The sequence below is a fragment of the Adiantum capillus-veneris genome, chromosome 11, assembly GCF_014529385.1.
Source record: "Adiantum capillus-veneris isolate H3 chromosome 11, ASM1452938v2, whole genome shotgun sequence".
NCBI lineage: Eukaryota > Viridiplantae > Streptophyta > Polypodiopsida > Polypodiales > Pteridaceae > Adiantum > Adiantum capillus-veneris.
The window spans coordinates 87,210,975-87,225,665 of record NC_140941.1 but is presented as its reverse complement, the minus strand read 5'-3'; the positions used below and the strand labels follow the sequence as shown (position 1 = coordinate 87,225,665).

The 14,691-nt window shown below is 41.9% G+C and overlaps 1 protein-coding gene and 1 pseudogene across 2 annotated transcripts; both read right to left on the bottom strand.

Annotated features, from left to right (window-relative positions):
- Positions 1–662: 662 nt before the first annotated feature.
- Positions 663–1,727, bottom strand: LOC147447592 (hydroxycinnamoyltransferase-like; annotated as a pseudogene). The gene is made up of 2 exons (XR_015189730.1): positions 1,152–1,727; positions 663–1,055 (listed from the first exon to the last, which is right to left on the bottom strand). The product of XR_015189730.1 is annotated as a hydroxycinnamoyltransferase-like (transcript).
- A 4,250-nt stretch (positions 1,728–5,977) lies between these two features.
- Positions 5,978–8,005, bottom strand: LOC147447591 (hydroxycinnamoyltransferase-like). The gene is made up of 3 exons (XM_086524366.1): positions 7,418–8,005; positions 6,920–7,330; positions 5,978–6,751 (listed from the first exon to the last, which is right to left on the bottom strand). The coding sequence occupies exons 1-3, from the start codon at positions 7,877–7,879 to the stop codon at positions 6,269–6,271; spliced, it is 1,356 nt and encodes a 451-aa protein (XP_086380492.1). The 5' UTR covers positions 7,880–8,005; the 3' UTR covers positions 5,978–6,268.
- Between the last annotated feature and the right edge of the window lie 6,686 nt (positions 8,006–14,691).

The following is a 14,691-nucleotide window of genomic DNA, read 5'->3' as shown; positions in this document are numbered from 1 at the left end:
AGACATGGAGCCATACACTATCAAGCCACATTTGAGTTGCCTTAATACACTACTCTAAACATGCCTAAAGGGCCTATCTTTGCCCTTTCTGCAACTTCACCTAACTAGATATTTGTGCATGTTTAGAAGCTCATGATGTTAAGCACTCTATCAAATACAATGAGAAAGAATATAATTTCCTACATGATAAAATATACAAAATGTTGTGCTTTTGTTAACAAACAGACTATCAGAAGAAATGTATAGGAAACCAATTCTAATCTTAGATTTTCATTTTAAATGCTTAGCAGTAGATAGTTACCATGTTCTAAGTGTGAACTTGTATACTTGCTATTCAGTAATTGTGTTGGACCTAGGATTTGCTGGCTCTAACTAGTAACCACATAGCTACTATAACAAAACTCTAGAGGCACCTTGAGATTGCTTGTCCCATCGAGCAATTTTTAACTTACCATATAGAAACTCAGAATTTTGCTCTTTGTAGCTAGCAACTCTACAAACTTACTATATAGGAAACCCAACGGAGCTTATAAATTGCTAGTTTCATCTAGCAATTACTAACTTACCATATAAAAAATTTGGAATTTCCTACTTGGATCTAGCAACTCCACATACTTACCATTTAGAAAATCTAGAGGCACTTTGAATTTGCTAGTTCCATGTAGCAAACTACAACTCACCCTATAGGAAATTTTGTAAAATAATAATTTTGCTAAATCCATCTAGAAAAAAGCTCTAAAGTTTCTAGTTCTATCTAGGAAGTACACAAAACGCAATGGGTGTTGCTATATGGTAACATGTCCAAAGTTCCTTGTGGGACCATGCGTTGGAAGAACAATGTTCAGCGGAGGACTGTCGACCTTTGGGACCTCTGAACTGTTGAGCCAGCACTCGTGTTTCAGTAGCGCTCGCATGAGGAGAGGAGTGGACACGCCCTGGCCTCTGCAACATTGTCCCCAAGAATTCAGAAAATACCAAAGAGAATGACCATCAAACACCACGTGGCTTGCTGCAAAACCGATTGCTACACCACCTCCATCTCGAAAGTGGGTCACCTGTTGACACACAGAAAAGGCGTGAGTACCTAGGACCCCTTGCTTTGCACTTCACATCGCATTTTGATAAACCATTACACAGCATTCAAATTCTACCTGGATAGAAAGCAAGGGCGCATCCGGGGGATGTCCTACCACATGAGAGAACCTAGTCAGTCCACCATAGAAGTCAGGGATGGGAAAACCCTTCTTTTCAAGCTCGCAGAAATCATAATCTGCAATGGCCTCCACAAACTCGACGCCGGCATCATTGCAATCGATGGTGAGCGATCCAGCGGTGGGGTCCTCAAAAAGGCGCCAGAGACCGGATAAAAATCGACGAGAGCAGTGGAAAGGCCATGCTTCAAGGCGGGAATGCTGAAGCTGCCAGGTGAAGAGTAGAAAAGAACGTCTCTGACGTAGCCGAAGGATTTGAAGATGGTGTCTGCAGATGGAAAGGTAAAGGTGGAGGCTTTGGGTGGGATGCGAAGGTTTCACATAGGAGATGTCGAGGATTTGTACAGACCCAGAAGCAGAAGCTCCTGGAGACGAAGAAGGCGCAGACATGGGCACGCAGCAATGTCTGACGTGTGCCAAACTGGAAAATGGATAGAGACCACTGATCGGCCTCGTCACTATACGGCACGGCTGGAGATAAATTTCGAGCGCTCCTCCAGCGTGGCAGGAGGGCGCCCGTGGCCACCTTAGCATGCTTGCCACCGTGGCTGGCCTACGTCGAAGGGAATGCCTCACCTTTAAGTACCACGGGGTCCCAAAGCATGGGATCAATGGATCTTTTGCAAAATCAAAAGCGCGCGTAAATCTTGGCCGTCGTGTAAAAATTAAACTCGGGATCCCGAGTTTAGTTTTTATGGTGGGGTCCACAAAAACTAAACTCGGGATCCCGAGTTTAGTTTTAATGTCGAGATCCCGAGTTTACCTTCAAATAGATGTGAAATCACATCTATTTCAACGAGGCGCACGCGAGCACGTTGGTCAAGGCGTGTGTCTCCCAAGCTGATGACGAGGGTTCAAAACCTGGCTGGGACCCCGTGGCACTTAAAGGGGAGGGAATGCAATGTTGTAATTTGTTGTACTGCCGCACGGGCTTAGTCACAGATCGATCGATGTTGCAGGTCAGCACTTCGTACGAAAGGCCAAGATTCCGAATTTCCTAGCGAGAGAGAGAGAGAGAGAGAGAGAGAGAGAGAGAGAGAGAGAGAGAGAGAGTGAGTCTGCGAGCCTAGGCTTGGAGTTTGGACTCTGGACACTCCATGGAGAGTGTGTGTGTGTGTGTGTGTGTGTGTGTGTGTGTGTGTGTGTGAGAGAGAGAGAGAGAGAGAGAGAGAGAGAGAGAGAGAGAGAGAGAGAGAGAGAGAGTATCTTAGAGTTTGTATGGGAGAGAGAGTAACCTATTAAATATTTCAAGCTAGTGTCCTTATTTTCTTTAGGGCATAGTCATGTGAGGCTTAGTTATCTGTAAGCCTCGACAGGCCTGACGATGGCAGGCACGGCATGTCAGAAGGCGACAGACGAAAGCGTGTAGTGAGAGAGAGGGTGCGATGCAGCGAGGAGAGAGAAACAAGAGACAGGCTTAGTTTTCCAACTATGCTGAAAAACACATAGTTAGCCTACGAATCCGGTGGACTCCTACAAAAGGCTGTTTCACGTCAATGGTTGTCGGCTCAATCTATTGAAAACTAAGCCTTGTGTGACCATAGCCTTAGTGAGCCTTAGTAAGACCTCAACTTGTTTCATAGGGAAAATTATCAAAATACCTCTCCCAAAATGTTTTCCAAAATTCCCAAACTACCCCTTGTTGTGAAATTAAATTTCTCCAAAGAGTAAAAAAATTGTAGCTTTTCATAAGAAGACTCATTGTCTATAAAATCAAGATGCTAAATCTAGAATTTGAGTTGATTATATAATATATGGCTTTGAAGATAAATTGCTTCATTATCTTCAGACATAATTACCTTTTCTTGTGAGGTAATTAGTGACAAATTACACGCTAAGCACGCAAAAAAAGGATCTCAATTGTCAAAAGGGAATAAAGCGGGAATAAAGATTAGAAACTCTTGAACAGTCCAACCAAAATAGATACAAGGGTCTTTTGGGAATTTTTGAAGTTTGAAGGGTATTTTGAGAATTTTCACAAATTAGAGGGGTATCTTGGTAATTTTCCACAAATTCCAAAATTAACGAACAGGATTGAGAATTTGAAAATTGGGACGTGTGTGGATGGTAGAGTCCCAATGTTCACATATCCCACTTTATTGTATTTTTAACATGTTAAATTTGTGAAATACCGACTATTCAAAGCTTGGCTTGAAGAAATCCGGCAAAATTTTACAAGTTTTAGTGCTAAAACCAACAAATGCTTCAAATTTTGACCAAAAAACGGAAACTGATTTATTTCCAAAGCACCCTGGCACCTACCTAATCTTCATCACTTGGAGCTGCTTGCAGCCTTCAAATTCACTACCAATAAGTACGGCCTTACTAATGTTCCTCTTATTCCTTGTTAAAGTGAGGATGGGATAATTTTACAATAGTGCTATAATTTTATGTTTTTTTAATCTAAATATCCATAAACACTCAAGTTTGAGCCTAAAACCACTACAATGCTTTCTTTGTTTGTTCACTTAATTTTGAAAGAGGGGGAGGGAGAGAGAGTGAGCGTGTGTGTGTTCCCTCTAATTTGTGGAAATTCCCAAATTACCCCTCAAATTTCAAAAATTTCCAAAATACCCTTGTATCTATTTTGGTTGGACTATTCAACATTTTCTAATCTTTATTCCTTTTTGACAAATGAGATCCTTTTTCGAGTGCTTAGCATGTAATTTGTCACAAATTACATCACAAAAAAGGTAATTACGTCTGAAAATAATGAAAGAACTCATCCCAAAAGCCTACGTAACCAACTCAAATTCTAGTTTTAGCATCTTGTACGATAGACAATTAGTCATCTTATGAAAAGCTACAAATTTTTTGGAGAAATTTACTCTCACAACTAGGGATATTTTGGAAATTTTAGAAAATTTGAAGGGCATTTTCGAAATTTATGGCAAAATATTGGGGGTATTTTTGGAATTTGAGGGGTATTTTAGAAATTTCCACAAATTAGAGGGTATTTTGGTAATTTTCCCTAATCCCGAAAATTTAAGGCTCAAAATTCAATTGCCTCCTTTTAGACAGACTTTGCAATGACGGCGTGGCACTACTGTACCAGCGCAAGGGCAAGCTGCAGCTTTGGCAACGACGAGTCAGGCGACGTGCGTACTGTGCGCGTGTAAGACTGGTTGCAGCCTTTTTGCGACGAGTATATGCGACGTGCCACGGTGGGCTGGTTGCCATCTTGGCAAGGCATTACCTCCGCCACGCTGGAAGTAGTGCTCGAAATTTATCATCAGCCATACGGCATGGCTTTGGCTCAGCTCTGGCTCAGAGGGGATCTAGGGCCCAAATTTGGGGGGCGAAGCGGCTTTAATTTCAGTCGTCGGATCATGCAGTGAACTGGGGGTGAACTAAGGGTAAACTATGGGTGGGTGAACTGGAGGTGAGCTACGGGCGGGTAAACTAGGGGTGGGTGAATTGGGGTGAACTAGGGGCGGATGAACTAAGATGTGATCATGTGCCATGTCAACATGGGCAACGACACGCGTTAGCATGGTGGTAGGGCATTCGTGCGGCAATCGAGACATCCCAAGCTTGACCCACACCCCACGAAGCGAATGAACTAGGAGTGAACTCGGGGCGCTATTTTTACCCCTTGTTCATCGAGTCGACGGACGACTTTAGATTGCATTGCGATTTCGGATCCCCTCGATTGGAGCCGTGCCATATAGTGACAAGGACTGCCCAGGAAAAGATAAGTTCGCTTTATACAAAGCCTCTTCAAAATGAAAAATGACCGGTTCAAATTTGGGCAAGAAGGTTCTCAATGGGTTTCAAATTATGGAATTTTTAGTTATAATATGAAATTTTTGAAATTTTTAGCTACGGTCTGTGTATTCATCACCGTTGACACTGCCAGCGTGCTGTTAACACCCCTTCACTAGCTCTGGTCTGTACGTAGTCACTGCCAACATGTCTACCTATCCTTGCGATCATCATGCTCTGTGTATGAAGGGCAATGTTGCATAGGAGGTATGCCATCTTATCCTCCCCATGTGGCAGAAGCAAGAAGGGAGGTCCGTTGTGGGCTCTCTGCTCCCCATAACAAACAGTCAGACAAAGAGACACAGAAGGTCGAGCAGAAGAGAAGGCAACATGCTCTTCTAAGAGAGCATGCTGCAAAACATCCGAGGATTTAGCACATCGATAAGGAGCTGCGCAAGCATGGAGATCTTGCAGTTAATTCGGCCTAGCATCAACACAGTGCGTCCATGGTTCGCAAGACTCCCATGTTCTGCCATAGCTACTAGATAATCATGTAAAAAAAAAGAGGCAAATCATTTATTTTGAATGATGTTCGATTCCCTGTGTATCGAGCTTTCTTGCTTGCAAAGTAGTGTGTAGAGAAGTAAAGAAAGCTTCCTTTGGTAACACACCTAGAAAGAGAGGTAGATAGATAATCCAAAAGCTCATGGTTTTAAACATATAGTGTCATTGGTATAGAGAAGCTCGCATGCCCATTATTTCGCTTGAGATCATTCCTAGGCTAGGACTCCTCATGCAAAGAACATCTCTTTCATAGGAGGGAAGAAAAATGGTGGTGAAATGCTTTGTACAACTTCACAAGAATATCCTCTTTTGTAGGAGGGAAGAAACAAGAGAGGACTTTGCGGTGAAATGCTTATGTGGTTTAGTGTATTTTCAACCGGCTAAAATTGCAAAATCCTAGCTTGATTTCGAGCTTGACTTGAAGAAAACCGGAAAAATTCTACAAGTTTTATTGTAAATACCGGCAAATGCTTCCAATTTAGACCTAGAAACTGGAGGAGTTTTAAGTGTGCCTTATATTCTTCGGTTGGGGGGCAGTTTTTGGCAAGCCCCGACTTGGGCACATTTCTCAGAGTACGAACTATGTATTCGAAACGATGAATGTCCCCTATGGCAATCTAAAATAGACAATTGGTACAAGGTGCCTCTTGCTTCTTGCTCTGCATAAAGATACACAAACTTGAATCTACCAATGGCCTACATAAGGTGGTGTACGTTTTCTTCAAGGTATTCCTACTGCCCATTGATGGCAGCATCAACAGATTCCCTCACCACTTCATTTCACCAATCTATATGTCCATGCAAGGAGCTGGAATTGCCAGAAAAGCATTCAAAATTTGCAAGCTTGCAAAGAAGACACATATATCGATACCACCTCGCTCCCTGCTTGGGTAAACATAGACAATCCCATCACTGTAAATAGTCGGTGGGCGTACTGCTACAGGCCTTCCCATGCCCACATCAACATCATACACAGGGAACTTTGAGCCATGAGTAAGGAAGAGAAACTTGGTGCTTCCTTTCATGGCTTCATCCAATACAGCTTGGAACTCCTCTTCTCTATTGATTTTCAGTCTCTCCATGAGAAAGGCCTGATCTTCCAACACCTTCAAACTTTCATTCATCCTTGTCGCAACCGTTCCAATGCCTTCTTTTGACAAATCTGCCGCTGTTGCATAAACATACACAGGCTCCACCGCATTTCCAAAGTATGCCTTTGTCAATGAAGGTCTCAATCTTTGTCTCACATCTCCTGCAAAATTTATGCACATCTAGCAAGATAACCAAAGAGTCAGTGTAAAGCAAGAAACACCATATCTCACACACATATGCCATTAACAGTTTGCACACTTATTAAAAATTAGCACATGCATAAACAAAAAGAAAAAAACTTATCATCTGTAGCTAAATGTCTATTAGGATGCTTTGCAGAAAACTACCTTCTGATCAGGTTGCAAATCTTGCGCTGCAGTGATCCTTTTCCAGACGCATGCCATAACTGCTTGAAATGAGCTAATTGACTTATTTCCGGACTCTTCCACGGCAGTCTCCTTAAGCTGTTGGACTACATTGCTGCTAAAGTGCATGACCCTGTGATAACCTTTCGCTGGACCATGCGTTGGAAGAACAATGTTCATTGGAAAACTGTCAACCTTTGGGACCTCTGAACTGTTGAGCCAGCACGCATGTTTCAGTAGCGCTCGCACGAGGAGAGGAGGGGTGGACACACCCTGGCCTCTGCAACATTGTCCCCAAGAATTCAGAAAATACCAAAGAGAATGACCATCAAACACCACGTGGCTTGCCGCAAAACCGATTGCTACACCGCCTCCATCTCGAAAGTGGGTCACCTGTTGACACACAGAAAAGGCGTGACCTCCTTGCTTTGCACTTCACATCGCATTTTGATAAACCATTACACAGCATTCAAATTCTACCTGGATAGAAAGCAAGGGCGCATCCGGGGGATGTCCTACCACATGAGAGAACCTAGTCAGTCCACCATAGAAGTCAAGGATGGGAAAACCCTTCTTTTCAAGCTCGCAGAAATCATAATCTGCAATGGCCTCCACAAACTCGATGCCGGCATCATTGCAATCGATGGTGAGCGATCCGGCGGCGAAGTCCTCAAAAAGGCGGCCAGCGACCGGATAAAAATCGACGAGAGCAGTGGAAAGGCCATGCTTCAAGGCGGGAATGCTGAAGCTGGGATTCTCGTCCCCAGGTGCAGAGTAGAAAAGAACGTCTCTGACGTAGCCGATGGATTTGAAGAAGGTGTCTGCAGATGGAAGGTAAAAGTGGAGGCTTTGGGTGGGATGCGAGGGTTTCACATAGGAGATGTCGAGGATTTGTACAGACCCAGAAGCAGAAGCTCCTGGAGACGAAGAAGGCGCAGACATGGGCACGCAGCAAAGTTGACAATGGCTGGAGACGTGGTGCTATATGCGGTTTTTGTTGCCATGGACCCTTGTTGCCCAAGGAGGAAAGGACCCTGTTGCCCAAGGAGGAAAGGACCCAGTCAAGGTCCACCAAGAATCGAAGTATGTAGTCTTGCTATCCAAGCAAGATCCAAGCAAGGTTTAAGCCAACAACCTATGGAGAAAACAAAGCCAACATACAGTGAATAAATTATAGAGAGTGGAGGTGGCTTTATGTAGAATCTAAATTAATGCTCACTCAAGAGTGCCTTGTCGATTTGCCAAATTGAAAGCGCCCCTGCTTTCAATTATAGTTATAGATTAGAGACGAAACATTGATTATTGATTACTTTAGTCTTCGGCTTAGTGATTCATACACTAGACTTGGTCGAATTTAGTCTTCTCAATTGGTTGTCACATATCTTGAATGTTCAACTATGGCATGCTTCTCCTTTTTCACACCATATCTGGTTGTGCTACTCTTATTCTCAAGGTAATTTTCAAACATTAAAACCTCGTGGTTCGAGAAATTGTTAGTTTTTTTTACGAGAGTACAAGAACTTTGAAACGCACGCGCACAAATCCTATGTACAACGGCCTCACAAGTAGGGAGAGAGGCATCCCATCACACACACACACACACACACACCGCATATGGGAACAGTCCCTAAGGACTTAGAACATGCCTTCAGGTCGCCAAGGGGGGGATTGAACCCAAGACCTTAGGCACATAGGCTATAACTCTACCAACTGAGATAACACCCGTTGACAAGAGAAATTGTTAGTTTCCACTTCGTTAAGGTTGAAGAATGATATCTTTGTTCACACTTTGTGGTATGTGATTGGTACTCTTAGGACAAAGTATTATTCGAAAAGCTATTGCTATGTTTGGTAAGCAACATATATCGCAAGAATTGTTTAGCAAGATTGCTTTTTTGGAAGCTAAAAGCAATAAATTTGACCAAAACTTGTGGCTAGATTCAAAGAAAGGGATGTTTTATTTAACTTTGCAAAAACTTATGGAGTCAGGTTTCTCTTCAAAAAAACAAAAAACAAAAGAATGATTGTATTTCCTATTTTTGTGTTGGAGGAAGCTCGATTGTTGATGCAATTTTCAAAGCTACTACATAGAGGCGTAAAACATTGTATTGAGTATATGTGGGCACATTGTGTGCATAGGTTATGGCAGATATATACTATTCTTTGGTCCACTACAACTTTTGTGTAGATTTTTTAATTTTAGCTTTCACAAATATTGTGTCTATGCCGATTGTGGAAGAGAAGAACATTGGTAAAGAATTATCTCCACATCATACAAAGAATTTTGAACAGGTTGTAGATGGTGGGAACATGCCTTAGTCGAGCATCAGTACAGTTACTAGGATCTAGCAGTTACCGGTGGATAGATTTACCACCGTAATTGTACAATGTACAATCAGTCAAAACCCAGTCGAGGTACCTATAAAAAGAACAAATTACTTCATTTGTGAGTTTGTGATTTCAAAGTCTAGAGCTTACCTCTTTGTAATCATTGAGCATTTTCTCTAAGCATCATTGAGCTTTTCTAGTAGCTTTATCTGGTGCCAGTTGTACAATTTCCAGTATCTAAATACATATCAATTCCAGTCTTTTGTTTTCTTATTTAAATTTCAGTCTTTGTTAGGTTAGTGTGCTATCTGAAGTTTGAACTTGGTCTCACATCTAATCTGACTTAAGTAACTCCAAGTCTCTAACCTGGAATAGCTGTCAGAAGTGAGCAGCTCATTCCATTTTGGCGATCATGATGGTGATACACATACAAAAAGTTCCATTTTCTTCTTAGCAAGAAGTATTGGAGCCCCGTATGGTGAACTACTAGTTCTTATAAGTCCTCGATCAAGCAAGTCAATGATTTGAGTTTCTATCTCCTTGTGCGCAGTCGAATTTTCACGGTAAGGTGCTCTACAAGGAGGTTGACTACCCAATATAATATCTATTTTGTGGTCTTCTGGGCGTGAAGGTGGAACTCCAGGTGGCAAGTCATGCATGAAACAATTCTTAAATTGTGAGCAAAAAATCATCATGAGAGGAGTTATGTGGAGTTTCAGTTTCAGCGGAGATTTGATTTACCAGTACTATATATGTTTTCCCTTGTTTTTGAATTGCTCTTTTGGCTTGAGTGTGAGAGAGAAGTGAAAATTTTTGATGTGCTAGTGTTGCTTGGATGGAGAAATTTTGATTATTATGAGTAAGAGACATGGTACATGTTTTATGATTAATCAACGGATCAAATTCATGACGAAATGGCATTCCCAAAATCATATCAAGACCATGCAATAGTGCTAGCATAAATGTACGTGCTTGAGTAAACTCACCAATGCAAACTTCAATAGTGATTTGGTTTTTGCAATTAAACATTGATTATTAAAAACAATTTTGACTTTGTGAGGCGAAGAAATTTCGGAGAGAGTGAGTTGTTGTGTCAATCGTGTATAAATAAAATAATGGCTACTGTCATCATCTAAAAGAATGGTGATACTTTCACCCTTGACTGTGCCTTACACATTAAACAAATTGTGAGGAGATATGGGAGTTCCTGAAGATGGGTTGTTATCGTAATCATACTCAGGATCATATTCCTCACCATAATTGGCTTCCACTTCATTGTCATCGGGATTAGCATCTTTGATGGGGTTAATTGTAGCACCGTTGGGGTAGTTGTTGTTGAAAGGTTTTTGGTTTGGATTTCAGGTGACTCCATTGGATTGGCCATTGGGTTGGCTATTGCTCTTAGTAGGACCTTTTGGGCATTTATTTGCATAGTGGCCATACTGGAAATATTTAAAACCCTTTACCTTTTTATTGCCATAGAGTTTTGAGCAAGACATTGGTTGGAAGTATTTTGGTTGCGTCGCTGTTGTGTGTTGCTGTTGTTGTTGCCATAAGGTTGAGAAGTTGTAGCAGAATTGTCAAATCTGTGTCTCTTGAAAAAGGTACGGCTTTGATGTTTGTTCCTGTCAAAGTTAAGAGAGAAAGAAGCTCTCTTGTTACGGTTAGTGTTAGCAGTTTGTTCAATGTAAGAGGGTTGTACACCTTTCTTCTTCTCCGCATTAAGGGAAAATTCATAGCTTTTAGGAGGCCCTTGACCATGCTTAGATTAGGGGCAAATGGATAGATTAGAGCCTTGCCCCCCTAGTCCTACCTTAGGCTTGACATTACTCCACTCTTGGAGAAGCATTTTTGTTCTCAAAAACAAAAATGGTGATATCTTTGCAAGATCACTACTAATATTTTCCATAGTGGCACCTCCCTGGGGTCTAGCTATCCATTTGATCAATACATGATTCACTAGGAGGTTCAATGAAACTATAAAGACTAGGGAACTAGACTCTAGGATCCTCCTCCCAACCTCCCATTATATAGGCGGGCTCCTAGTCCTTTCCCTAGATGGATCCCCTGTCCACACTGTCTAGCCCGGCCGCCCTGGTCGTAGTCCGTGACCACCCTAGTCCTTAGGTTTGGACCGTGCCCCTTAGGTACGTGACCCCATGGCCTTGCCCCTACGGGACCCTTGTCCTGACATTACTCCCCCCTTAAGGAAGAGTTTTCGTCCTCAAAAACAATAGTGGGAAACTTGTTCTTAAGAGTACTAATGTTTTCCCAAGTGGCACCTTTTTCAAGTCAGGCTAATCGTTCCTCTGTACAAGAACTGGTTGACCTTCATGACGACGCATACATAAATCATGATAGTCAAAAATGCACGTAGCTTTATGCGGGTGGGTAGGAGGTTCAATGAAATCAACGTAAATCTGGTGATCAATGACATTGTTGTCCCCATGTAAGCGTTTACGTAAACGGCTTACATGAAATATCGAATAAACACAAGAGTGTGTAGAATTCATGAAGTTGTGAGCGAGATTCCTAACTCGCGTGAGTGTCTTGAAAAGCTCATGGTTATTAAGGGATAGAATAGGAAGTTTCCTCAACTCAAGACTTCTGAACATTTTGGAACACATAGAACTGCCTACTCACCCTTAATGAAGGTTACATGCCAGCATACTTTGTCAGCACACCTACTAAGTCCTTGATGTATGAAACTATTGAATTGGTATCCAACCCCATCACAACAGGTGTTCAAAGTCAAAAACCTAGCAAAATCTATAATAGGGAGAGAATCGACCATTTTGAATGCTTTTTGCTAACGTATGCTCTTAGCAGATCCTTTAGCACTAGAAAAATACTTGTAAGCTGCCCATCCAATGGGGGATGAATAGTAGTAGTAAGAGTGAGGTACTTTCCCCCAACCACTTACAGACAATCTTTCACGACTGACAAGAAATGATGACTCAACCAGTGAGTATCTAGCCATATACTTGATATGGAGTGGAGGCAACCAACTAGGTTGAAAGCGGGTTGGAGTGGAGTAAGCTCATAGAGTTTAGACCATCCAACCACAGACGCCCATCTTGAGCCATTACCTTGCACGGTAGGGTGTAAACTCATAAATCTGCTTGAAAAGTTGCACTTGAAGTGCAAAAAACTACAGAAACATAAAATTCCATGAATTGGCATGCTGCTCCAAACAAGTTTGTGCTAAACACTAGGGCCCATAACACCTAGTGTGCATGCATTTGACACCAAAAAATCTGAACCGTAATTCCAGGACGAGACTTTCCATGGCACGTACGTGAAAGACATGCAACAAGAGTTAGATCACAATAGAATGTGAAAACTCAAGTCACACATAGGTACCAACCATGAGACATTCTCAATAACTTAACATACTTGGCTACATGTAGAAACGACCCTCTCTTAAAGTGGTTTCACAGCACTTGTAATCGTAACAAGTCTGTACTTAGTACCCGATAATTTATGGCCACTGAAATTGTTCTTGATACGTTGTGCTCCAAATGGTCTAATAAATGGATGCAACTAGCACGTAGGGACTTCGTCATGACCCATCATTAGGAATTAGGTGCCAATGTCAGTCCTAGAGACTCATATTCGCCACATGCGGATAGGTCTCAAGTAAGGATGACAGAGAAAGCTACATCCATCAAGCACAAATTGTACTTGTGTGTGGAGGAAACTATGAACACTCTGTGACGCGTGTGAGAGGGACCCTCATTATCATTGCTCCACACTGGCTAAATCGAACTCCTTGAGTTCGTAGACCATGTTGTGTCCCATGTGACAACATGTGCCAAAGAGAACTGTACCATGTAGGTCTGTGATTGTGTCAACAAGATTCAAACCCATTACAGTATCTTGATGAACAAGCACGAGAGAAAATAACAATATTTCCTCAAAATGTTATGCTCGTCGCCCATGACCTTGTCACTTGGCTAAACAGCAAGCTGGATGAAAGCCTTGTAACTCAAACATCCCGGTTACATGACACTAACAAACTTAATTGGAAAGGAAAGTAATCAAAAAACATGTACTTACCAGGGGGTGGAAATTACCTGATACTTACCAGGAAGTCAAGTACAACCCTCAACCTATAAGCATACCATAGCAAAATTTTTGTGACCTGCTAATCACTAAATTAAATATTAATGAAGATAAAGAAATTGAACTTGTAACCCTTAGTGTTGTCGTGGTAGTCCAAACCCCTGGGTATAGCTTGCAAACCCAACCCCCTAGGTGAAAGGTTGGAAAGAACCTTTTGACTATCCCTTAGCAGATAGTGTTTGTAAAAACAAAGTGTGAAGATGTCCAACAATGACCATCAACACGTATAGTGTGATTTAGTAACCATGTATGTGGTCATACCACAAAATAGTGCTCCTATATGCATGCCTAGTGCTATAGAGAAAACGCGAGATCCATGCAGGTGGAACCCCTAGATCTTATGGATAGCCATGCTGTCAAAAATGCTTGCTGCCTCTATACGCCGTGTTATAGAGTATCCTATGTGAGTGTAAGTTTATGAGAACTCAACTCAATCACCGCACCAAAAACATGTAGTGCTTACAAAATCTCCATATGTACTGACAAGACTCTTACTTGGCATTTAACATCCATATGGAGTCCACGGGGTAGATTGGTTCAAGCTGGAGAACAATCACCCAAGGAATGCCAACAGTTGGGTCTTACCCTAGATTATGGTTCTTAGCCAGCCTGTGTGGCGCATAGCCCTTATGTCAATTAGTAGTCAATCGACGAACCAACAAAGACTAATTTGGATGGCGTCGTGGCCACTTGCTAGCTGAGAGTTAGAGCACCTTGGCTCAGGCTAACTCACAAGCAAAACATGTATCAAAAGCTTTTTAGAAAGTTTTCATCAATCTTTGAGAGAAATAAGGAAGCGAGAGAAGGAGAGCATGTTGGGCTAAGGAACTTTCCTTAAGTTTCTAGAGTGTGTACGTAATCTGCTGGTATGTGATGACAACAACCAAAAAGAAATTATGGGAAACAATTCATAACTAATAGTGTCCTTGATAGAGTGATTGTGTGAGAGCAGAAGCATACTTTTATACCACTTGGGTAGCATGCCTTGCATACAAAAATGGAAGCCTTTGGCTATCGTGGCAACTGTAAAAGTCAACACCATAAGTGCCTTGCACCTGCTAGACTAGTAGGGATTTGGTGAGATGATATCCCGATTAATGTAGGTGCTCCAAGCGTGGTTGCCACTGCTCTTGACGCCAAATCAATCGTAGCATGAATTAGAAGCCTTGCGTCATGTGAAATTGATTGTTGGTGGATAACCACATATGCAATGAATAATCACCAAAAGATTGAGTTATGACTAATTCAGGGCTAAGTAGTATTGTGTGTGAGATAGAATTAGAAAATCAGAGAGACAGTGA